General features: G+C 40.8%; 1 protein-coding gene across 1 annotated transcript in view; it reads right to left on the reverse strand.

Annotated features, from left to right (window-relative positions):
- ATP8A1 (ATPase phospholipid transporting 8A1) overlaps positions 1-25,362 on the reverse strand; it is a 227,566-nt gene that overhangs the window by 91,799 nt on the left and 110,405 nt on the right. The window contains exons 22-24 of the mRNA XM_068974944.1: positions 23,960-24,044; positions 21,227-21,366; positions 4,031-4,169 (exon numbers count right to left, since the gene is read on the reverse strand). Coding sequence (XP_068831045.1) covers positions 4,031-4,169; positions 21,227-21,366; positions 23,960-24,044 — 364 coding nt within the window. The remainder of the gene's footprint in view (positions 1-4,030; positions 4,170-21,226; positions 21,367-23,959; positions 24,045-25,362) is intronic.

A 25,362-nucleotide genomic window follows, 5' to 3' on the forward strand; every position in this document is an offset into this window, starting at 1 on the left:
GTGGGAAATTCTTCAAGAGATGGGAACACCAGAGCAAATTACCTGCCTCCTGAGAAATCTGTATGCAGGTCAAGAAGCAACCGTTAGAACTGGACATGGAATAACAGACTGATCTCAAATAGGAAAAGGAGTATGTCAAGGCTGTATATTGTCACCCTGCTTATTTAACTTATATGCAGAGTATATCATGAGAAATGCTGGGCTGGAGGAAGCACAAGCTGGAATCAAGATTGCTGGGAGAAATATCAATAACCTTGGATATGGAGATGATACCACCCTTATGGCAGAAAGTGAAGAAGAACTAAAGAGCCTCTTGATGAAAGTGAAAGAGGAAAATGAAAAAGTTGGCTTAAAGCTCAACATTCAGAAAACTAAGATCATGGCATCCAGTCCCATCACTTCATGGCAAATAGACGGGAAAACAGTGGAAACAGTGTCAGACTTTATTTTTCTGGGCTCCAAAATCACTGCAGATGGTGATTGCAGCCATGAAATAAAAAGACGCTTACTCCTTGGAAGGAAAGTTATGACCAGCCTAGACCGCATATTAAAAAGCAGAGCCATTACTTTGCCAACAAAGGTCCATCTAGTCAAGGCTATGGTTTTTCCAGATATTCATGTATGGATGTGAGAGTTGGACTATAAAGAAAGCTGAGCACCAAAGAATTGATGCTTTTGAACTGTGGTGTTGGAGAAGACTCTCGAGAGTCCCTTGGACTGCAAGAGGATGAAACCAGTCCATAAAGGAAATCAGTCCTAATATTCATTGGAAGGACTGAGGCTAAAGCTGAAACTCCAATACTGTGAGTTTCCAGTACTGTGAATAAACTCCAATAATGTGAAGAACTGACTCATTGGAATAGACCCTGATGCTGGGAAAGACTGAAGGCAGGAGAAGGGGATGACAGAGATTGAGATGGTTGGATGGCATCACTGACTTGATGGACATTAGTTTGAGCACTCTCTGAGAGTTGGTGATGGATAGGGAAGGCTGGCGTGCTGCAGTCCATGGGGTCGCAAAGAGTCGGACACAACTGAGCGACTGAACTGGACTGAAATGTTGACCATTCTAGAACTCATAAATCCCTCTTTCCTGAACTCTGGACTCTCACATGGCAGGGCCTACTTAATAGCAGACATTTAGATGTAAAATAAACATCTTCAACCTAACACATCTAAAATCAGGCTCTTAATCTCCCTTTAGAAGGGAGGAAATTTTCCCTCCAGAAAACATGTTCCTCCTTTACTTTTCCTCATTTGGTTAATGGCAACTCCATCCTTCAATTGCTGAAGCACCTTGAAGTTGCCTGGGATTCCTTCCTTTCTCCCATACTGTGCCTAATCTATCAATCAATCCTGTTGGCTGTACCTTCAAAAACACATCCAGAATCCAACCATTCCTCAGCACCTCTATTTTACCACCCAGGTTCAAGCATCATCATGTCCTACTTGGATTATTACTTCAATAGCCTCTGGCCTTCCTGCTTCAATACTTGCTTCCCTTTGAGTCTACTCTGAGTCTAGCAGCCAGACAGATACATATAGTTTTTTTCTTTTTTTAATAGGCAAGTCAGATCAAGTGTTTCCTCCGCTTTGTTCAGTACCATGCAGTGGTTTTTCCATCTCACTCAGAGTAAACGCCAAGACTAGGCAACAGTGTAGGTGGCTCCATCCAACCTGAGCTCTGTTACACCGCTCACCTCTTCTCCTCCTCTAGCCCTGGGCATATCCGCTCTTTCTGTAGGACAGAAGACAGCTCTCCCCAATCATTCGAGTGACAAGCTCCCTTTCTTCTCATAGGTTGTTTCTGGGTTTTCACTTTTTCAATACTTCTTCTTGACTTCCTGATTTAAAATTGAACCCCTCTGTGTAATGCCCTATTCTCCCTTCCCTGCTTTATTTTTCTTTAGAACAATTATTGCCATCAAGTATATTATGTGTTTTTCTCATTTATTTTATTGTCTGTTTCCCTGACCAGAATCTGAGTTCCGATGGCAGAGGTTCTGACACGTTTTGTTCTGTGTTCTTAACTGATACCTGGTACCACATGCACCATAATCATTTGCTGAATGAATGAATCTTACTTTCCTTTTTCTAGGAACAACTTTTAGGATTCTAGAAGTTAAGGGTTACTAGAAACCACCACCCTTCTCTCCTTTTCATAGGTATTTTCACACTGGCTACATATCCAGGACCATCCTGGGGACTGTTCATCTTCCCCACAGCTCACTCTTAACCACCATACATTCCCCCTCTATCTGTAGTTACACTGCTTTATCATATTTGCATTTTCCAGGTCACCTGATTCTGAAGAATCCTGTATTCTCATACATCTTCTTTTCATTTTGTCTCTAACACCAGTGATAATTTTTATAATCAAAATTAACAACTTGCTTGGCTTGTAGGTTTAAATTTTATTGGCTAGATTTCTTTTCTTTTTTTCCCTGTTTTTGGCTGTTCCCTGTGCCCTGCAGGATCCTAGTTCCTTGGCTAGGGATGAAATCTATGCTCCCACAGTGGAAGTGTGGAGTCTTAACCACTGGATGACCAGGGAAGTCCTAGTTTTCTTTCAAAAATTAATTTTCCCCTATTAACATCAACTTACTATGAATTTATAGTATTCATACTATTTAATATAAATACTGTATTTATAAGTATAGTGTTTATCACAGAATATAATCTTTGATTACTCACATTTCTAAAAGGAATATTAGCTAAAATCTTTTATTGCTTCTCGGGCTTTTGGCTAAGATCGCAGATGGTAAAGCATCTGTCTACGATGTGGGAGACGCGGGTTCGATCCCTGGGTTGGGAAGATTCCTTGGAGAAGGAAATGGCACCCCACTCCAGCGCTATTGCCTGGAAAATCCCATAGACAGAGGAGCCTGGTAGGCTACAGTCCATGGGATCGAAAGAGTCGGACACGACTGAGCGACTTCACGTTCACTTTTTTTTTCACATATATGATACTTAATGACTTTCAAAAAATGTGGTTTTAGTTTGTGAATACTCCTGAAATGGTTTCTTTAATTTTGAGAGAGTTTTGTGTGTAATTTGTATCATCAGTATCATCCAGAGGTTGATCTCAGGGTTCACAGTGTCAGGCAACATACTACTGCTGAATTTGGGGGGGAAATGACTATTTTTCTTGCACATTATTGATACTACAGGCCTCTACCAGCAAACATTACCTTTCTCCTCTGTTACAGACTGAACTGTGTCCCCACCTACCAGTTCATATGTCGAAGCCCCAACCACCAATGTGACAGCATTTGGAGACAGGGTCTTCAAAGAGGTAAAGTTAAATGAGGTCGTAAGGGTGATCCCTCATCCAACAGAACTGGTGTCCTTATAGGAAGAGGACAGAACACCAGACACTCTGTGAGCATCCACAGAGAGGTCAGGTGAGGACACACAGGGATGTGACCATCTGCAAGCAAGAGGGGGGCCTCGGGAGAAACCAACTTGCTGACATCTTGATGTGGGACTCCAGCTCCTAGGACTGTGAAGAGATAACTTTCTGATGCTTCAGTCACCTAATATGCCATATTCTATTATGGCAGCCCGAGCTGACGAATATAACCTCTTTCTGTAAAATCAGAATTAATTGTTAGATCAATGAAAACTGGCAAAACCTTACTTCCTATCTTAGAAATAATCATTGGTCACATAAACAAGTGTCAGTATACATGCTTGCCATAATCCTAGTCTCCAGACTCTGGCAGACAACTGCAGAAAGTTCATCCCCGTGTGTCAATTATGGAGGTGAATTAGGGGCAGGCAGAGTTCAAAGGTGAGAGAGGGCACTATGTGGCTGCAAGAGCTAAAGTTTGGCTGTATACATAATCACTGCATCTTTAAAGGGGGCTCTGGGGCCATAAGTAAATAGATAAGCTGAGTGGAACTACAAATAAGGAAATCTCAAAATACTAAATCTTCCAAATCTTGAAATATCTCAAATCTATCTTCTAAAATGTATCAAAACATGTTAAAAAGCACCATGACAAACAGTTTAAACTAGGTGAGTTACCAATGTTAATGGCAGTTTCCTGCTTGTCTCCTGTAAGGATCCAGATTTTGATGTCTGCTTTCATTAGAGTTTCTATGGTTTCAGGCACTTGATCTTGTAATTTATCCTCAATGGCTGTAGCTCCCAGTAGTTGAAGATTCTGAAGAAAAAGAGCAGCAACATTTTTAAGATTAAGAAAATGGTTTCGAGTCATTAAGAACAAAACATTAAAGTGTTTTAAAATCAGAGACTAAATGATAATCCATGAATTCAGTGTGAATTCCAACTATCCCATGGAGTTTTTTTCTCTCAAGGATCCCTAAATCTCATCCAGTACTTCTGACAGAAGACTGAAGCTACCTTCCTCCCCTCTAAGGTAAGGAACTGATTCTAAACACACATACACACACACACACACACACACACACACACAGGTAGGAGGGAATCAAAAACAGTTAAATAGGAGCAGGCAGCTACCAAGAAAAAAATAACACAAACTATGGAAGGTCACCACAGTGAAGAATAATCCAAGTGACCTGGTTGAAAAAGAGTAAAGTTACATGCGGACATTATTAAATGACAATTGGATACAGTGTCAGGAAATGTAGACACACAATACAGTTAGGATGAATAAAGGCGCAATAAACAAAGTGACAGCATTAGTCTCTGAAAGAAAGAACAGGCTGAGTGTTTTTCACATGGTTCCATGTTTGTGTGGTGGAAGGTCGGAGTTCATTAAAGATCTCTTGCTTATTTGATGGTATCTTTAAGACTGAACACAACCAAAACACTCTGTGGAAAGCTGTTCCAATCTCGGACAAAGAAGAATGGTTTCTTCTCTCAACTTCCTAAATGGAGGGAAAGGGAGAGCAATCTCCTGGCTGCTAGGGAACCCTGGCTTGCCAAATGGAAACAGGTAATGGGGTTTTTGGTCCTAAATACAAAGGTATGTGCAACGACGGACTAGGATTTAAACCTTTCTGTCACGTGACCAGGCACTGTCACCAGTTGGGAACCCTTCCCAAGGGTGTTCTGCAAGCCGCAACAAACTAATTCTTAGTCTTAGGCATTTTCCCCATAACCCAACCTCCACAATGAACTACTTCAGCATTTATCTCTCTTCTCAACCTTTCTCTTCCTGCTTGCCTTCATGTTTCATTCCCACTATCAGATAAGGACAGAACAGATACAAGGGAAATGATTGCAAAGGACAGTGTCTGGGTTGGTAATAACGAAGAAGGCATTCCAATTTCTATTTTTTCTCTAACATTAAGTCCTATTTACTTTTCATCAAAACCCAAGTCTAAAAATAGCCCCAAGTCTTGGTAGGTATGGAAAATAAAGTTAAATATATATACAAACATGTAAAATTGAGAGAGTGTGTGTGGGTATAGTTGCTGAGTCTATTACTTAGGAATGTTTTTGGCTATAAATAATAGGAAAATCTGACTAAAAGTAGCTTAAGTTCCATATTTCTTACATCATTAGTACTGAAGTGGGTATTTTGGGCAAAAGATGGTTGGCTTGACTATATTTCCACTCATTCTCTAGATCTCTCTCAATGTCTCAATGTAACTGTCACAGCTACAACCACCACTGTGAAGACAAGAATGAGGTGAAACCAAATGTATCCGTCTCTTATTTGAAGAGCAAAAGGGTTTATAACATTCCTCAGCATATTTCCAAATATAGCAACTGGCCAGATGGCGCTACATGGCCATCCCTAACTATTAACATTTAACTTTTCTAGACTTAGTGGAGGTGGCAAGGCAGAATGGGGATAGGAATAGGTAGTAAATTAGCCAGTTAACAGTCTCTGCCACAATGCTCAAACACAGATGTGTGCACATGCATTCAGTTCAGTTGCTCAGCTGTGTCCAACTCTTTGCGACCCCATGGACTGCAGCACGTCAGAATTCCCTGTCCATCACCAACTCTCAGAGCTTAGGCAAACTCATGTCCATCAAGTCAGTGATGTCATCCAACCATCTCATCCTCTGTTGTCCCCTTTTCCTCCCGCCTTCAATCTTTCCCAGCATCAGGGTCTTTTCCAATGAGTCAGTTCTTTCCATCAGGTGACTAAAGTACTGGAGTTTCAGCTTCAGCATCAGTCGTTCCAATGAATATTCAGGACTGATTTCCTTTAGGATTGATTGATTGGATCTCCTTGCAGTCCAAGGGACTCTCAAGAGTCTTCTCTAATACCACCGTTAAAGGCATCAATTCTTTGGCACTCAGCTTTCTTTATAGTCCAACACTCACATCCATTCATGACCACTGGAAAAACCATAGCCTTGACTAGACAGAGCTTTGTTGACAAAGTAATGTCTCTGCTTTCTAATACGCTGTCCAGGTTGGTCATAACTTTCCTTCCAAGGAGTAAGCGTCTTTTTATTTCATGGCTGCAGTCACCATCTGCAGTGATTCTGGAGCCAAAAAAAATAAAGTCTGACACTGTTTCTACTGTTTCCCCATCTATTTCCCATGAAGTGATGCGACTGGATGCCATGATCTTAGTTTTCTGAATGTTGAGCTTTAAGCCAACTTTTTCACTCTCCTCTTTCACTTTCATCAAGAGGCTTTTTAGTTCCTCTTCACTTTCTGCCATAAGGGTGGTGTCATCTGCATATCTGAGGTTATTGATATTTCTCCCGGCAATCTAGATTCCAGCTTGTGCTTCCTCCAGCCCAGCATTTCTCACAATGTATTCTGCATATAAGTTAAATAAGCAGGGTGATAATATACAGCCTTGATGTACTCCTTTTCCTGTTTGGAACCATCTGTTGTTCCATGTCCAGTTCTAACTGTTGCTTCCTGACCTACATACAGGTTTCTCAAGAGGCAGGTCAAGTGGTCTGGTATTCTCATCTTTCAGAATTTTCCAGTTTATTGTGATCCACACAGTCAAAGGCTTTGGCATAGTCAATAAAGCAAAAATAGATGTTTTTCTGGAACTCTCTTACTTTCTGGATGATCCATCAGATGTTGGCAATTTGATCTCTGGTTCCTCTGCCTTTTCTAAAACCAGCTTGAACATCTGGAAGTTCACGGTTCAGGTATTGCTGAAACCTGGCTTGGAGAATTTTGAGCATGACTTTACTAGCATGTAAGATGAGTGCAATTGTGTGGTAGTTTGAGCATTCTTTGGCATTGCCTTTCTTTGGGATTTGAATGAAAACTGACCTTTTCCAGTCCTGTGGCCACTGCTGAGTTTTCAAAATTTGCTGACATATTGAGTGCAGCACTTTCACAGCATCATCTCTTAGGATTTGAAATAGCTCAACTGGAATTCCATCACCTCCACTAGCTTTGTTCATAGTGATGCTTTCTAAGGCCCACCTGACTTCACATTCCAGGATGTCTGGCTCTATGTGAGTGATTGCACCATCATGGTTATCTGGGTCATGAAGATCTTTTTTTGTATAGTTCTTCTGTGTATTCTTGCCACCTCTTCTTAATGTCTTCTGCTTCTGTTACTGTTTGTCTATTCAGTTCAGTTCAGTCGCTCAGTCGTGTCTGATTCTTTGCGACCCCATGAATCGCAGCACGCCAGGGCTCCCTGTTCATCACCATCTCCCAGAGTTCACTCAGACTCACGTCCATCAAGTCCGTGATGCCATCCAGCCTTCTCATCCTTGGTTGTCCCCTTCTCCTCCTGCCCCCAATCCCTCCCAGCATCAGAGTCTTTTCCAATGAGTCAACTCTTCGCATGAGGTGGCCATGGTACTGGAGTTTCAGCTTTAGCATCATTCCTTCCAAAGAAATCCCAGGGTTGATCTCCTTCAGAATGGACTGGTTGGATCTCCTTGCAGTCCAAGGGACTCTCAAGAGTCTTCTCCAACACCACAGTTCAAAAGCATCAATTCTTCGGCGCTCAGCCTTCTTCACAGTCCAACTCTCACATCCATACATGACCAGTGGAAAAACCATAGCCTTGACTAGATGGACCTTATTTGGCAAAGTAATGTCTCTGCTTTTGAATATGCTATCTAGGTTGGTCATACACGCATGTATTTACATGTATACTTATGGACATAGATACAAACATATCCCCCACTGCCCTGAAGTCCAAATTCAAAAGCTACTGCTTTTTTGAAGTTTTCATTTACTTCTTAACTCAAGTTTTTCCCTCTGCTGTGCTCTGATAGAGCTTTGCCATTTTTACACATCTTGTAAGTAAAAGTGTGAGTTGCTGAGTCGCATCTGACTCTTTGCAACCTCATGGACTACAGCCTGCCAGTCTCCTCTGTCCATGGAATTCTCTAATCAAGAATACTGGAGTGGATTGCTATTCCCTTCTCCAGAGGAGCTTCCTAACCCAGGGGTTGAACCTGGGTCTCCTGCATTGCAGGCAGATTCTTAACCATCTGAGCTACCAGGAAGGCCTTAATTTATCATATTAACGTTAGCTGCTTAAATGTATGACTCTGGTAGTTTTGTTCAAAAGTAGGGACCATGTCTCCAAGCTCCTTGTTTTACAAATGAGGTGACAGAAGCCCAGACAGGGGCAATGATAAACAACAGTGACATACTGGGGTAAGATTATGGAAGGGCAGGGCTTGAACAAAGACTGCCTGTGTTGCCCATCCCATTCTTGTCCCTTCGGTCAACGATGGTGCCCAGAACAACAGTCAGCTCTCAGTCTCATAAGTGTTGGCTGAAGTAAATGAAATGGGCATCAGTGTGTTAAGGGCTAGTACTGACTTCTTTATTCAAGTACTTCTCTACTTAAGTAGTATTAAGGAGAGGAACAAATGGAGCTGTCGCTCTGGTTGCAGGCTGATGTCTCAATTTGGCAACAGGGAGGGTAGGGCCCTGTCTTGGGCATATTCCTTGTAAGAATGCTGGCCTGAGCACTAAGTGCTGACTCAAGGGAGACCCCGTAAGCCCAAATACTGAGGTGATGCTGAAGAAGTGCTCTGGGGAGTCTTTTATAAAGAAAGTGAAGTTTTAAATTGAAAGAAAAAGCATGGACCATGTCTTATTCATCTTTCTATTGTATCCCCAGAACACTGATAGTCAGAGTTTGATATATTTGCAGAGAGTGAATGACAAAGGAAAAAAAAACAAAAACAAAAACACCCAGATCCAAATGTTCTAAAGTACTGTTGCACTCTAGACCATTTTCCCTTCAGTATACTCCAAATAACTTACGCAGCTATTAGATGAACTTGATGCATGACTTCTTAGTATATAATATATACGACAGGAAGGCAAATTTCCTTCTTTAAAAACATGGCATTACTTTATTATCTTTAATGGGAAGCAGATTTGAAATCTATCAAAACCTGATGAATAATTATCATCAATAAGTTCAAGAATGAAAAGGAAGATCAGTTCAGCATCAACTATGCTAGCCTCACAATTGATGAATTTCAACGCTGAGACAATGATTTCATCAATTCTTTCAGCTACTCTTAGGGCATTAGTAGCTAAATCATTCTGGCCCACATCCCAGCAAAGACCAGGACAGAGCTGTTTTCAAATGTTAGATATTCTACAGAAGGCATGATAAGATTTTTAAAGGATCCCATGAAGACAGTTGAGTAATACATGCTCTCAAAAATTTTAAACCAAAAAATTAAATTTTTTTTGGTAATATTTTACAAAACCCTGGGGTAGATAATATGAAAGCCAAGATGTGAATACATTAATTAGAAATAAATAAACAAATATATTTGTATATTTTCTGGTTCTACTCTAAGGAGATAAATGAGCACAGGAAGTACATGGGTATCCACTGCTGTGAACAAGCCTAATAAAAATAAAATGACTGCACGGGGGAGGAGATTATATGGAAAGCACATTTGAAAGAAGGAAAGCAGCTGGTTTTGTACAGGTAGAAAGGAAACATTTTTCAAACCAGGCAAAAATAAAGTACCAAAGATGTAGGGCCAGCAATGTACATGTTGAGAAATGTCATAAGCAGGCTAATGTGCAGTGTGTTGGTGGCTATGAGAACAGGAATTTCTAATGAAACATTTCTGAATATTCAGCAAAACTGCAGCGGTTTACTTTGCTGCCTGTAAATGAGACACTGCATCTGAAAGCCTGTTCATTTCCCCTGTATCCTGAGAGCTCCTCGAGCAGGGCACTTACTAATTTTAGTGGACGGCTCTGTGGCTTCCTTTCCTTTGGCTTCGATGTCATTTGTTGTGAGATTAGATCTTGAGTGATAGACTGTTCAGTCTCTGGAAATTAATATCTTTAGCTACATAACGATCATTAGGAAAAAAGATTTGAACTTTGCGTGCTTTTCCTGATCTTAACACAAGAGTGTTTAGGCCGTAATCAATTTCATCCCAAACATGTATTACCTTACACAGATGGCCACTAATGGTCACTATGGGAATTACATATTCAGCAAGTGTTGAAACGTGATAAAATTCCCATGGCATTTACGGAATTAAAAAAAAAGCCTAAAACACTAATTTTACTTTCAAAATGTAACTATGCCAAAAGTTATAAAGGTTTCAGTTGATACCTATTTGACATAGATTTAGTTATCACTGAAAAATTATGAAATAATATTTATTTACCCAGTAAACTCCTCAACAATCTTATTTTCTCTTTTAGATGTTTCTGATGTAATTTTTTTAAAAAAGATAAAAATATAAAAGTTCTACCCTAGTAAAAATAAAAAGCTTCATGCAGAGTACTTAAAAACTATGGCAAAATGTATTATGACAGATTTAGAAATTATATTTTGTCCTCAATACATGTATATTTTACTATACAACAGAACCTCAAAGTGATTTTTTCCACATTAACAAATACTGTCTCAGGGTTTAGATCTATTTTGGATTTTTTTTAAAGTTTGTGATATGTTCCTAAATGAGAAAAAGCATAGTAACTTGGGCTTCAGATTACAACACAGACTGTTTGGCAGAAGTTTCTTTGAAGACAAATAAAAAGAAATAATACTGACAAATAAATGTTATCACTGGAGTAAATATGGATAAATACTAGTAACATTTGGTAACCTTTATTACAACATAAAATAAGACTGTGATTCGGAGAATGAAGAAACATTTCCATAGCTGAGAAATATCAGATACTGGTAAGTGTTTACACTGATTCCTTCAGTTAGTGGGGAGGGTGAGTAAACTATGCAAGACTGACTCAGGGTACAGCTGAGCTGGGAGGGTAAGAACAAGATACCAAGAATAATACACATCCCAGGGCAGGGAATGAGGAGTGAGACTGAGATTAAATGAAAGTTAGAATCTTATATTACTCGTCACACTCTGAAACATCTCTCTGTTGCTCAGTTCTTAGTACTAATCTGTTTCTATGAAGGGGTTTCAGCCTCAGTCCTGTTTTCCACCTGTATGCCCCAGACTCACACCCTAGGACAGACTCCCTTCCAAGCACACACACACATGCCTGCATTCACACACCCACCCATCCATGCATGCCTGCAATGTCTCTCTCTCACACACCTACACACCCTTGCCATTCTGGGCAAGACAGTGGGACACAACCAGAGTCCCTTTCTTCCTGGGGTTTGTGCTTCAGAATCTGTTCTTTGGGTTGCTCCCTGCCTTGTCTTCTGACTGTACCCTCCTTGCTTTACAATGGTATCTGTTTCTCCTAGCTTCTGCTGCCCGGCAGTCATCAAGCCCCAAGTACTTAGCCACAGGAGTAGGAATGGAGAGCAGGGGTCTTCATATTTTACCTGAAGGGCTCATTACACAGATCAGCGGACTCTATACCCAGAGCTTTTCTCTGAGTTCGTCTGGTGAAACCTAGAAACGTGCGCTGGTAACTAAGCTGCTGGTTTGAGGACTTAACTGCTCATCTCCAGCAAGGCTGACAAAACTCCTTCTATCAAGTGACAGATGGTAAATATTTTCAGGTTTGAGGGTCATACACTCTGTGCTGCAATGACTCAATTCTGTCATTGTAGAGACAATTTGTAAGCACATGGGTGGAGCTATGTTCTAATGAAACTTTATTTACAAAAACAGGTGGTGGGTGGAAGTGGTTCTTGGGCTGCAGTTTGCAGACCCTTGATGTGGATTAGTGGCGAGCAGCCCATCTCTGCATTGGCCTCCATTCTGACTGATCAGCTCCAACCCTTCTTCCTTAGCCTGGCCTTAGGTCCTCTGGTCCCATTTCTCTCCTCTCCTTCCAATCCCAAACTACAGACAAAGCCTCTCAACTGTAATATATGATTACCATCAGAGAAAAACAGTACTCTCCCTAAACAATCACATGACTATATGCTATACACGATCTTAAAAGTAAACACAAAATTTTCTGTGAGTACAAAAGATAAACACAGGAAATAAGTATTTTCTTAGTCTGGGTGGCTCAAAAAACCCATCCAACATCAGTTAACATCTGACCTTAAATCCTAAAGAAGAAATAAGACTTAGCCAAGCACTAGGGAGAGGTGGGGAGGGATGGATGAAGAAATTCCAAACAGAAGACATCACATGTGCGAAGACATAGGTATGCTAAAGCATATTGTGTTTGAGAAGCTGCCATTTAGTCAATATGGAACCGATAAATGAAGGCAGGCATGTGATGATTTAAATAACGTTAATTTAATAGGGTTGTTCTGATGATAAAATTCAATCAGTCATCTCAAACTCTGAATAGTAAGTTAGGAAAACGATGAGCCTGGAAGAGCTGGCAGGGAATGAGAATCAAAGTGGTTATTTTTTTATGTTGGGGATTCCAAAGGCACAGGGCATCTGGAGAAGAATTTCAGAAGGGGAGGGACAGGATCAGATTTATATCTCAGAAAGTTCACTGGTGGCCAACTGGGGATGGAATGGGAAGAACGGAGGGTGCAAGACCAGTTCAGAGGTTAAGGCAGTCATCACACTTGTTAGCTTTAAAATATGGAAGCTCTGGAATACAGAGTCCCTGACGGCCATGGGCCTCTCAGAGGCATTCCATAATGCTGGCTCTCCAAGAATGCTGCATTCCACTGGACATCATTCACTCTTGGGCTTCCCTTCTCAAAATCACTTTGCACGCAACAAAGTGGTTGCATTTAAGAGAAGAGAATCTTGTACCTCTGTCCTTTCAGCTAAAGCTGGGTTAGACTAAGAGCGTTAAATCATTGGCATGCCTCATTGACCTGGTTCTGGAGAAATCGTGCCACCCGGGCCAAGAAGGAGTTTTTATCTTGGTGCTTTTTAAACCACAGTAATCATATTTGAACTCTCACACAGCCAAGGGCTTGCCAAATAAGGTCAGAATTCACACACCCAGCTGAAAAGAATCAGGATTTGAGAGGCCATTGGGTGTAGCCAGCAAAAACAACACATCCATCTTATCTGAGTGAGAAGACAGCAAAACCCATTGTGGAAAGTCTACCGCGAAGCATTCATAATAAGGGTTTGATCGCCAGAAAGGAGGAGCGTGGGATTAGAGGTCTAAGGGAACACTAAGTGCTTTCAGTAAGAAGACTCCAAAAGACGAGCTGAGGGAAAATCATGACAAGCAAATCCCCACCTTCACCTTGAAGGAGGATAGAGTATATTACATCACACAGGGCACACACAGCTTGTCTCATTTCCTAAGCGGACAGGTCCTGAACACACCATGTCTCCCAATTCCAAGAGCTGATTTCATGATGACTCAACTATATGAGTGGTTGCATTTTATTTTTCAAGATGCCAATGTTTTACATACATTCTTGCTTTCTTTTAAACCACTAGCAGAATAACATATGGATTAGGAACATACAATTTGGAATTAAGACCGAACTGCGATTTGAATCCCTGCTCAGCCAACTACTGGATATGCCGCCGCCGCTGCTGCTTAGTCACTCAGTCGTGCCCGACTCTTGGCAACCCCATGGAATGCAGCCCGCCAGGCTCCTCTGTCCATGGAATTCTCCAGGCAGGAATACTGGAGTGGGTTGCCATGCCCTCCTCCAGGGGATCTTCCCAACCCAGGGATTGAACCCTGGTCTCCTGCATTGGGCTTCCCCGGTAGCTCAGTCGGTAAAGAATCTGCCTGCAGTGCAGGAGACCCAGGTTTGATCCCTGGGTTGGGAAGATCCCCTGGAGAAGGAAATGGCAACCCACTCCAGTATTCCTGCCTGAGAATTCCATGGACAGAGGAGGCTGGTGGGCTACGGTCCATGGGGTCGCAACAGTTGGACATGACTTAGTGACTCACCTCAACTCAACTCACTCCCATATTGCAGGCAGATTCTATACCACTGAGGCTCGAGGGAAGCCCACTTAGCAAGACAAGGCTAATAAGATGGCTGTACTAGAGTTAGTATAAGGATGAAAACTGACTGTTTATCTCAACTTTCTCTCTTTTTTTTTTTTATTTGAGCCGTCAGGTAGGAAAAAATGTTGAGTACTTACTTAAGACCTAGGGATGTCTATACTTTTTGTATAACCCAATTGCTTTGTTAATATTAACAAATTATATGTATTGCAAAATGTAACAACAAATTGTAACAACAACAAAAAAAAGGTGAGATAAAACATAAGTAGAAACACAGGTTATAACATTTTCTTGCTTACCCCAGTGGCTCATTTTGCACACCCTATGTTAGAAGCCCTGGAGCTAAATAATCAAGTTAAGGAGCAGAGGAGCAGGGGACGTGGAGCTTAGTAAAGTCTCTAAAACTGGCAGGTCCCCTTAGTAGATAAGCTGACAGACTGCAAATGTTCTTAAGCAAACAGTAAAACAGGAAACTACTGGAATTTGAAACCACGAAATCACCAGTACATCATGTAAATTTTCATCTAGTACTTTTCAGTTTTTAGTACAAATGAAAGTGATATTGGCAGCTACTAAGAATAGAACTGGGTAGTTTTATCTGAAAAAGCATTCAATGCGAATACAGAAGTTACTGTGAATTTGGCAGTCATAAATGTTCAGGAAAAGTTCTGTTTTTCATTAAGCTTTATATTTCTCTAGGAATCCTCTACACCACTCGCCGCCACACGTTGGGAAGGGTGCTGGACTGCTGTTAGTCACCAGAGTGTAACGGTTGATCTATATTAGGCCACATCAAGGCAGGCTTAAAAAAAAAAAAATCCCAGAAACGTCAACCATATGTAGCGGGAGGAATCAAGGAAATAATGTAAAAAGATCACTAACTACCTCGCTGTTCTAGCTCAGTGCCTGTCACAGCACCCAGGGTCCTAGGTCCTGTCTGCCATGACACCTTCCAGTTTTCAATACTACCTCACTCTCAGCATTGAAACGAAGACAAGGATTTTTCCATCCTTGTTCCTTTCTATGCCCCCAGAGCCCACAACAGCACCTGACAAGCGCTGGGGCATGGGGCATTTGTTGTTGAATCTTTCCAACCATGTGCTTCCCACATTTATATGTTAAATAACTTGGAAAACAGAGTGTTTAGTTTTTTTTTTTAATGACTGGTCTAAATTTGTAATGAATGGATTCTTTTAAATCCTTATCTATCTTTTCTAACACATTCTTAAAGTCACATCCTTAGTGACAACACATTTGAAATCAACATATTCCACGTGCAGAAAGCACACACTATGTGGGTGATAGAAGGCAGGCTTTCGTTAAGCAAACACTAAGTAAATTTAGCCTTTGAATTAATTATTTAATTGACTCATTCATTTATTCATCAAATATTTATTCAGTGATTAATACCAGCCAGACAGGCAGTTCTTGGAGCCACAGAGACAAATAAGATAAAACGACCCTGCTCTCATGAAGCTTCAGTCTAGTGGAGGATAGATATTAATTGTGAATTACAAAATTTGTACATATAATACACAACATAGCTTGATTCAAAGGGGAGCTAAATGCTGCCAAAACTGTAGTTTCCTGATTACTATTAAGTTCAAAAATGATCGTCTCTGATTCATAATTAACCAAAAAAAAAAAAAAAAAAAACTTTGGCAGAAGCATAAATTTTCGTTTTTCAAGAAGCATATTTTGCAATTTATGCCTCAAAATATGAAAAGAAAACAAGAACAATGTCATCATCAGGGAAATACTGTTTTGATCATTGCCCAATCTAGACATGTATTATATAATATATCTCACTATTTTCTGCAATGCTCAAGATAAATAAGTTGCTTTTGTAAGCATCTCAAATGACTACAAGGCAATTCACATAATGCTAAAGATATAATTGCATTTCCTATTGAAGCAAATAAATATAAAAAATTTTTCAAAAACTCTATTTACCATGAAGGAATACCTTTATGTTTCAAACAACGGTTTAATTATAAAATATTCCCCATAAGTAAGATCAGACCCCTCTGTACTACTAGTTTTCAAAGGAACTCATCAGCACATTATGAGTATGAGGCAAATAAATTTTGTCTTAGAAATACATGTGAAGTAGCAGATCAATCAGGAAGGTGAGACATTTCAGAGAAACCATTGCTAAAGAAGTATAAGGCTTGCTAATTATTCTGTTGTTTATTTGCAATTTCTCCATGACAAAATACAAATAAATAAATTCTTAAAAAATAATCTAATATTTAAAGACACAGACCAACACTATAAGTGGTTTCATAATCTAAATTATAAATCCAAATACACTGCCCTTCAAAAGAAAGAGGCTAAAGAAGGTAAAGCAGGTCAAGCGTGTTGTCTGAAAAATGAAACAACTGTAAATTTTCTCAAGTGGTGATAAACAGAGAGGAAGGTGTTTCCTGTCCACAAAACCCAAGTGATGCTACAATTATCCTCAAACTGGGTCAAGACAGCTCAAGTATATGATGTGATTCTCATAATCCCTTCTGCATTTTAACTATGTGAGCCTTCTTGTTCCTGAATGTCTTGGGTTTCCCGGTAATAAATGTCACCTTCTTGACCTTTATTTAGTAATAGAAAAAAATGTTTCAGGAACATCTTGAAACAACTCATAGCATTAGAAATGATCTCTTTTTAATCCTGAAAAGTCTAACATCTGAATGAAACTGCTGGAGTCCAAACTATCCAACCGTGTAGCAGAGATGTTGATGACATTATACAGATGGATGTAAAAGTCCTAAATCCCCTAACTATGACTGTCACTAGGGAAAAGTCCATCAAGAGCATTTTGTCCAGCCTCCCACATTCTCTCTCCTTTACTGTACCCTGGAGGTGAAGGGGGACCTTCCAGAGCTCACATGCGCTGGAGAGAAATGTCACAAAGCACTGCCACAGGACAGATGGCATTATCTCCTGGGAGGCTCTTGGCCTATTTGGATATATTTTTTCAGACTATGCTAGGAGTCAAAGCCCCCAAGGGAAAAAAGGCTTTAACTAAAATTTGAAAATGGAATTGTTTGAACAAACACTGGAGGGATAACATAGAAAGCAGGATGTAACCTTAAAGATATTATAAAATTGTCATTTATTTTGTAACATTAAAATGCATTCTTGTTTTCAGGAAGAGCTCTACAAATCTTTTGTATTTTGAATGTCTTTAATATAATGCCATAATACCATTAATTGGTCATCACTATTTCAAATATGTCCAGCAATGTCATATGTATGACCACAGGATGACCTGATCTTTTGTTGAAAAGTGAGAGTATCTATACCAATTTTGAGAAGCATGTTTCCTAAAAAAATTTCAGACAAGAGGACTATCATCTGGTTTCCAAACTGTGCTCCACAGTCTCAAAGTCCTGAAAAGCCCCTCATGGACCATGAAGAGGGCAAGGTAGAGCTGTCAGGGGTGAGCCTGTTAGGGGCTTCTCCCCACTCCTCCACTTGTTAACCAGCACAGCTCTGCTTTTATATATTCTACGTATTAAAAATATGTAAGTATATTCAGGCACTATTTACTTTGGGAAAGAGGTTCTACTCTTTAAAAAAAGAGAGACTTGAAAATAATTTGAAAGTCACTAGCTTACATGCTAAAGCCCAATATTATGGTCGATATAAAAAAAAAGATCCTAATCACAAGAAAAACAGATCACATAATAAACAAGTCTCATTTAAAGTAGCCAAGGAAGAAGCCCAGATGGATGAAACTAGGGCTTCCCCTCGTGGCTCAGAAGGTAAAGAATCTACTGGCAATGCACGAGACCCAGGTTCGATCCCTGGATCAGAAGATCCCCTGGAGAAGGAAATGGCTACCCACCCTAGTATTCTTTCCTGGAGCATTCCAAGGACAGAGGAGCCTGGTGGGCTGCAGTCCATGAGGTCACAAACATTCGGGCACAACTGAGCAATGAACACTTTCACTTTCAGGAGTATGACAGCTAAATTTATAGTCAGTGACACAGCAGCAGAATCTGCTCTGATATGTTGGAACCTGCCTCATTACCACGTGTGACAGCAGCTCCCCACAGCTTCCACTGAATACTAACCCCAGCTGATTTTAATAAAGAATGGAAGCTCAAAAGGGAGACATGCTAGCACCCTGACTACCTACAGTTCCCAAATGATCAGGGTTGGGAAAGTCATTTTTTTCAGAAAAGCTTTTACTTGCAGGGACCCCTCTGTGTTCTTGTTCCTATTCATTTTCTTCTAAAAGACTTCTGCTCGTCTTCAGTGGGTAAAATAATCTTTTGAGGCTGATTTAAAAAACTACCACCTTCCTGAAAGCTTGTGGGTCACTCCTGGATTTCCTGGAGGAATTAGTTCAGACCATGACACTCAGAGTATTCCGTATTTGGTTGGGCGTCCCTGATATCTAGCATTTATCAATCACCTAATGAAAGTTAATTAAGTTAATTACTGAAAGAAACTATAGATTCAGGGGATATAGTCCTTATTCAGAACAAGCTGGCTGAACCAATCTCTATCTTTCTGATTTTTCAATAAAAATTAAGAGAGCATGACTTATCACAAAGTAAAAAAGGAATTAGATATAAGTTCTCTTTTCATTTATTTTAGGTAAGAGGTATTAAGAGAGACTTCTATATCTGTAAACTAAAAATATGTAAATATATGTAATGGATTTCCCCAGGCAGCTTAAATTTCAATGTGACTCACGATCGCCATCTGCTGGAAGAAAGGTTGAATATCTGTTTTAGTTAAAAGAGGGAAGTCAAAATTTAATAACAGATATTAAACACACACACAACTGCTAAATCTATAAAATTCAACCTATAAATTCTAGGACATTCTCAGTAAAAACATTATTCACATTAAACATTCAACTCCAGAATTTGTTCCAGAGTGTTTCAAGTAGAAACAAAATTTAATGGTTAGAATCCACTTAAAATATATTTATTGTTAGTTTTTATATATTAATTCTATCATTGCCACGTGAGAAAAGTCTAAATTATATTCAGGCTGTGTACGAAAGGAGACAGGAGGAAAAGAATCATCTCCAAGCAGAGTAATTTTTTTAATTTCTCAAAAGATTATGTGTGTGTGAGTCACTTAGTTGTGCGACCTAATGGACTGTACCCGGCTGGTCAGGCGGCTCTGTCCATAGAATTCTCCTGGCAAGAATACTGGAGTGGGTTGTCACTCCCTTCTCCCGGGAATCTTCCCAACCCGGGGATAGAACCCCAGTCTCCTGCATTGCAGGCAGACTCTGCTGTCTGAGCCACCAGGGAAACCCTCTCAAAGAGTAAGAAAAGCCAAGATTAAAATTTAGTAATACTATTAGTGCTTTTAAACAATTTGTGACTTTGGAAACAATGAAAGAGATTATGGTCATGGTCTCATAAATAAAATATTATTTTATTTCACTACATGATATTCCAAAGTCGCAAGCAGATATACAATATTAGAAAAGAAAGAGAGAAATTCAGTAAGTGGATTGATAACAAGTCTCCTGGTGGGTGTACACATCTAAAATTGGTGGTGGAGGTGGGGTTTATCAACTTGGAAGGTTTCATACATTCTATCCCAAGTCTTCTGAGGAATAAGGATGATACAAAATAAGTTCAAATATAAGGGAGGGGCGAGGAACAAACTAGCTTCTAGGGGGATCTCAGTCTACTGAGGAGACAGGAGGGCAGTATTGAGAGTCACAGGTAACCACATAGCAGAGAACACCAGCTCCAGCTGGAGCATTCCAGGCCTGGGGTTGCACAGAACAGAGGGCACGTAGGGAGAGAGGCGCCTGTGGGGAGAGCCCAGGGATGCATCCATAGTGCTGGCTACCACTCGGGACAGGAAGGACCAGGAAGCGCATTGACAGAGGAAGAAAAAAAACATGTCAGCCACGACTCACCTGAAGCTGAGATCAACTGTGGCTAACAGGCAAAGCCTGAGTCTACGCCTCACAAGCAGGAGTACCGCTGGAGGAATTATGTAAGTAGCAAGTTATTTAATGGAAACTTATAGAGCCTGAACTTGAGCCAGAGTAAGAATTCTGACTTACATTCTTATGTGCCAAGGAATGTCCTCTCCGGTGCCTTGATTTCTCTATTTATACAGTTGCGATAATTAACACTACCTACCTCAAAGGAATGCTACGAAGATTAAGCAGGTTTTTACTTAAGTAGGTTGAAGATTCAAGTGCTCCAAATAGCACCTGGCACACAGTCAGTACAACATAAAAATGTTTGCTGTTCCGAATCCAGGAAGCAAGCTTTCTTGCTGTTTATGAAGCATCAATCACGGTGTATCCATGGCTTTTTGGCTGAATAGCTTTGGTTTCTTCATCAGTAAAGAGAGGATATTTATAGTTGTGGTACAAATGATGGATGTATCTAAGTGAACAATGACAGGCCAGCTATAAGCACTGGATTGTTCACTTGTACATTCTTTATTATTGGTTATGGAGTAACACAGCTGTATACTTATTACATTATTTTATATATTATGTGTTTAGTTGCTCAACTTTGCAACCTCATGGACTGTAGCCTGCCAGCTCCTCTGTCCATGGGGATTCTCCAGGCAAGAATACTGGAGAGGGTTGTCACGCCTTCCCTCAGGGGATCTTCCTGACACAGGGATCGAACCTGAGTGTCCTGCATTGCAGGTGGATTCTTTACCGTCTGAGCCAGGAGGGAAGCCCACTGCACCTATGCACACTTATATGCAGCTTTTATGCATGTGTGTGTGTGGGGAGAGGGCGTGCGATGAAGGTGCAATGGAAGATGTTGGCAAGCAGCTTGCTAGGCTGGATCAACCTCAATTTTGCTCCAAAAGTGTGAAAAGAGCTAAAATCTATACCAAGTAAGTCCAGAGAATTTTTGGAAAACACTGAGTTGTCAGTGCTTAGACCAGAGGAGATTCAACAGTGGTGTGGCAAGACACTTTGATTTTTATTTTACTGGCCCCCTGAAACAAGGCTGGAGTTTTCTGGAAATCAAACTTTCCTCACAAGCAGAAGAGTTGTACCTTTTCGATTAACTCGTAGCTCTCTTCGAGTTTGAGCAGCCTGTTCTGCACAGATGTGGATGCACGCTGATAGACGGCTCGCCACTCCTGAAAGTCGCTCTCTGAAATCTCAGCCACGGCAAAACACAAGGTTCTTAACCCTGAAAAAAGGGAGCATGCCCCCCGCAACATCAGATAAGATTTTGTTCAGAAATCTGACACTTGCATTTGTTTTGAACAAACTCTCACTTCAAAAACACTGATTCAGGATGCTGAAGTCTGACTCGAATTTGATGGAACCTTAGTGCCAACTGTGTATCAACAACAGTCCTCTGGCCTTTCCACTGGCACTTGGCTTTTAATTCCCCAGCTCTTTCAATCCCCGCTTCATGCCTCGAGTAACTTTTCTAAAATCGTAATCTGTTAAGGTTATTCCTTTGCTTGAAGTCTATTAATCATTCTCCAGGATGAAGTTCAAACCCTAAAGTCTGGCTCAGTCACCACATACCAGTTGCCTTCAACCTCATTCTCTGCTGTCCACTTTCCATGGTAGGGTCTTTGCACAAATTGATCTTTTTTTTTTCCCCCTCCATTCCACTCTCTCCCAATCTCCCTCCATTGCCTGCCTTGCATCTACTTTAAGACTCAGTTCTGAAAATCATCTCTTTGAAGCCTTCTCCTCTCCCAGACCCCAACACTTCTGTGGTGTGAAGGACAATGTTTCGTGCTTTTTCTGTGATCTCCTACATGAGCTTGAAGCTTCTAGAGTCCCAGGGTCCTAGAGTTCTTCACACCTGTAACTCCAGCACTGAACACAGTGGCCGGCTCATTAATACGGGCTTCATAGATGCTTATGAAGGAAGGAATAGAGGGACCCCAATGGGGTGTACTGGGAGAGCCACCTTCCTCCAACTGTATTTATTACAGTGGATTTGTAGTATAAAGAGTCTAAAAAATTGAGGGACGGTGACAAAAAAAAGAATACCCATCAGCAACACCTGGGCAAACAATCGCAGCTGATGTCTGAAGTGACCTGCTTCCTGTACTCAGAGCCTGTCAGTTTTCTAACTCACTTGGAGGTGACCCTGAGGCAGAAAAAAGTTTACAGACTAGAAAAATGAAGAACAGAAGATTTGCCAGCCACGATAAAAGCAGTTAACTAGGTTACCAAGAAGACAGCGTTCTCACTCAAGGCCGTTTAGCTCTCAGAATAATTAGGTGTTAGTGATCAAGACAAATCAAATACGGCCAGGACCACGTCAGAAAAAGAAGCAGAGGACACAGGACATAAAATGCCCGGAAGACTCCATGTTCCAAGAAAGGAGTACACTGTTGCTGCCACACCACGGCAAGTAGAACTTAACTCTTTGGGCCATATTAGGGATATGTGTTTCTCTTCTGGACACTTGGCTGGGGACTTGAAAGTCAAAGTGAAAGTCACCCAGTTGTGTCTGACTCTTTGCGACCCCATGGACTGTAGCCCACCAGGCTCCTCTGTCCATGGGATTCTCCAGGCAAGAATACTGGAGTGGGTTGGCATTTCCTTCTCAAGGGGATCTTCCCGACAAGGAACTGAACCCAAGTCTCCCGCATTCCAAGTCTCCCGCATTGCAGGTAGATTCTTTACCGACTGAGCTATGGGGGAAGCCCGCCAGCTGGAGACTTACTCTGGGGTAGCCATGGTACACGAGTGCTGCTTACCCAGGGCCAGAGAGAATGGGGTGGCGGTGGAGGCCAAGCCAGCTGGAACTGGTCTGGGAGCTAGAATATCCTTAACATCAGAACGAGAGAAAAGGAAGATGCTCCTCCAACCCGCGCCTTCCTCAATAAAGGAACCTGCAATATGTGCCAGCTTACGCTGTACCCGCCGTCCCCTAGGAAGTTGCACCTCATGGAATCTGAACTCAACAGATGTGTGGGTCTCCATGCGCTTCCATTTTTGGAGGAGAAATGGTAGAAGGCTCATCATGTCCCCGCTTTTCAAAGCCTAGTGCTTTAAAAGAGCATTCCTATCATTTTGCTGCTTGGATTAAGAGGAAAAGGTTTGGCTCAGAGGTCAGGCTTGGTGCCACCAGCCACAGTTCCAGCAGCAGCAGACCAGAGTGAAAACTTAGATGGGAAATGCAGATACAGTACTGGTGACTTTTGTAAAGTTTAGAGATAAGATTCTACAAATTCCTGTAGTAACTGACCCTGATGCTCAACAACTCTCATTTCCCTTCATCTCCCTAGACTACATTTAGGTACAAATAGAGCATCAGGACTATTATGTTTACCACGGATTCTCAGGCCTCACATAGAGCCTGGCATGAGGCAGGGGCTTAATAAAAAGTCCTGAGTTAATGCTAAATTGAAGAACTATTTCAGTAGTTATAGAGGTTTATTTATTTCTTCTCCACTTTCTTACTCAGATTAGACTATCCAGTTCTTTAACTCCTGTTTCTTTCCTTCTACATTGCTGGAGATGTAAAGTATTTAAACTGTAAATGGTATCCATTCTAAAAAGCAAACAGATTTATAAGCTCTACATCTCCTTAAATATGCGGACAAAGTCTTTCAAAATGTTAATAAATACAGGAGAGCAAAATAAAAATAACAGCTAGGGACACCATACAGTAAGATCTAAATGATCAACATTTATTGTTATCTTACATTATGAATCTCCAAGTAAAATAATAAGAATAATCCTATATGATAGTAGTAATATATGATTTCATTTTATTTGAGTCATGTTTACTATTGTATTACACTCACCTTCTGTAGCAAACTGCTCCAAATGTTTTAGGGTAATTTCTTTGTATTTTGAAGTTTCTGCCAGTCGGTCATAAATTACAGTGTCCTGGAAAACAAACAGAAGGTATGATACACTTAAACTAAGCATTCTGAATTGACTAAAGTTGATGTTGGCAACATTATTAGCAGCGAATGAGTATTTAAAAAATCAGTTTAGCTGCTGGTGAGGGTGTGGAGAAAAGGGAACTCTCTTACACTGTTGGTGGGAATGCAAACTAGTATAGCCACTATGGAGAACAGTGTGGAGATTCCTTAAAAAACTGGAGATAGAACTGCCATATGACCCAGCAATCCCACTGTTGGGCATACACACTGAGGAAACCAGAACTGAAAGAGATATGTGTACCCCGATGTTCATCGCAGTACTGTTTATAATAGCCAGGACATGGAAGCAACCTAGATGTCCATCAGCAGATGAATGGATAAGAAAGCTGCGGTACATATACACAATGGAGTATTACTCAGCCATTAAAAAGAATACATTTGAATCAGTTCTAATGAGGTGGATGAAACTGGAGCCTATTATACAGAGAGAGGCCAGAAAGAAAAACACCAATACAGTATACTAAGGCATATATATGGAATTTAGAAAGATGGTAACAATAACCCTATATGAGAGACAGCGAAAGAGACACAGATGTATAGAACAGTCTTTTGGACTCTGTGGGAGAGGGCGAGGGTGGGATGGTTGGGGAGAATGGCATTGAAACATGTATATTCTCATATGTGAAACGAGTCGCCAGTCCAGGTTTGATTCATGAAACAGGGTGCTCGGGGCTGGTGCACTGGGATGACCCAGATGGATGGTACAAGAAGGGAGGTGGGAGGGGGGTTCAGGATGGGGAACACATGTGCACCCGTGCTGGATTCATGTCAATGCATGGCAAAACCAATACAATATTGTAAAGTAATTAGCCGCCAATTAACATAAATAAATTTATTAAAAAAATCAATTTAGCATCAGTGTTGAAGCACGAAATATTTTTCCTTAGTAATACTGCTTTCCTGTGGCACTAAGAAAGATGGTCTAGTCCTATATTTTCATCTTTTCCTTTCTGAATAAATCCAGTTACTCCAATGTTCAAAATCTCATATCCTATCAATACTTCACTTACCTGTCATGTGCCGTTAGATCTCCCCTCACTGCCCCCCAAAGATTTTGCAGAATGCTTCAGCATTCATCCATGCTTTGAGGAAGAATGGTCCGGAACTCAAACAGCATGGGAAATGTCAGAACAAAGCTAAAGAGCACGTCCTGCTGCAGTGCCTCAGAGCCTTCAAAACACTAATGCACACAGTGGCTCCAAGGGAGTGGGCTGATAGATGCCCAGACCTAACTACTGAACCTTTTAGGACTTAGGGCA

This window comes from Capricornis sumatraensis, chromosome 7, assembly GCF_032405125.1.
Source record: "Capricornis sumatraensis isolate serow.1 chromosome 7, serow.2, whole genome shotgun sequence".
NCBI classification, from domain to species: domain Eukaryota; kingdom Metazoa; phylum Chordata; class Mammalia; order Artiodactyla; family Bovidae; genus Capricornis; species Capricornis sumatraensis.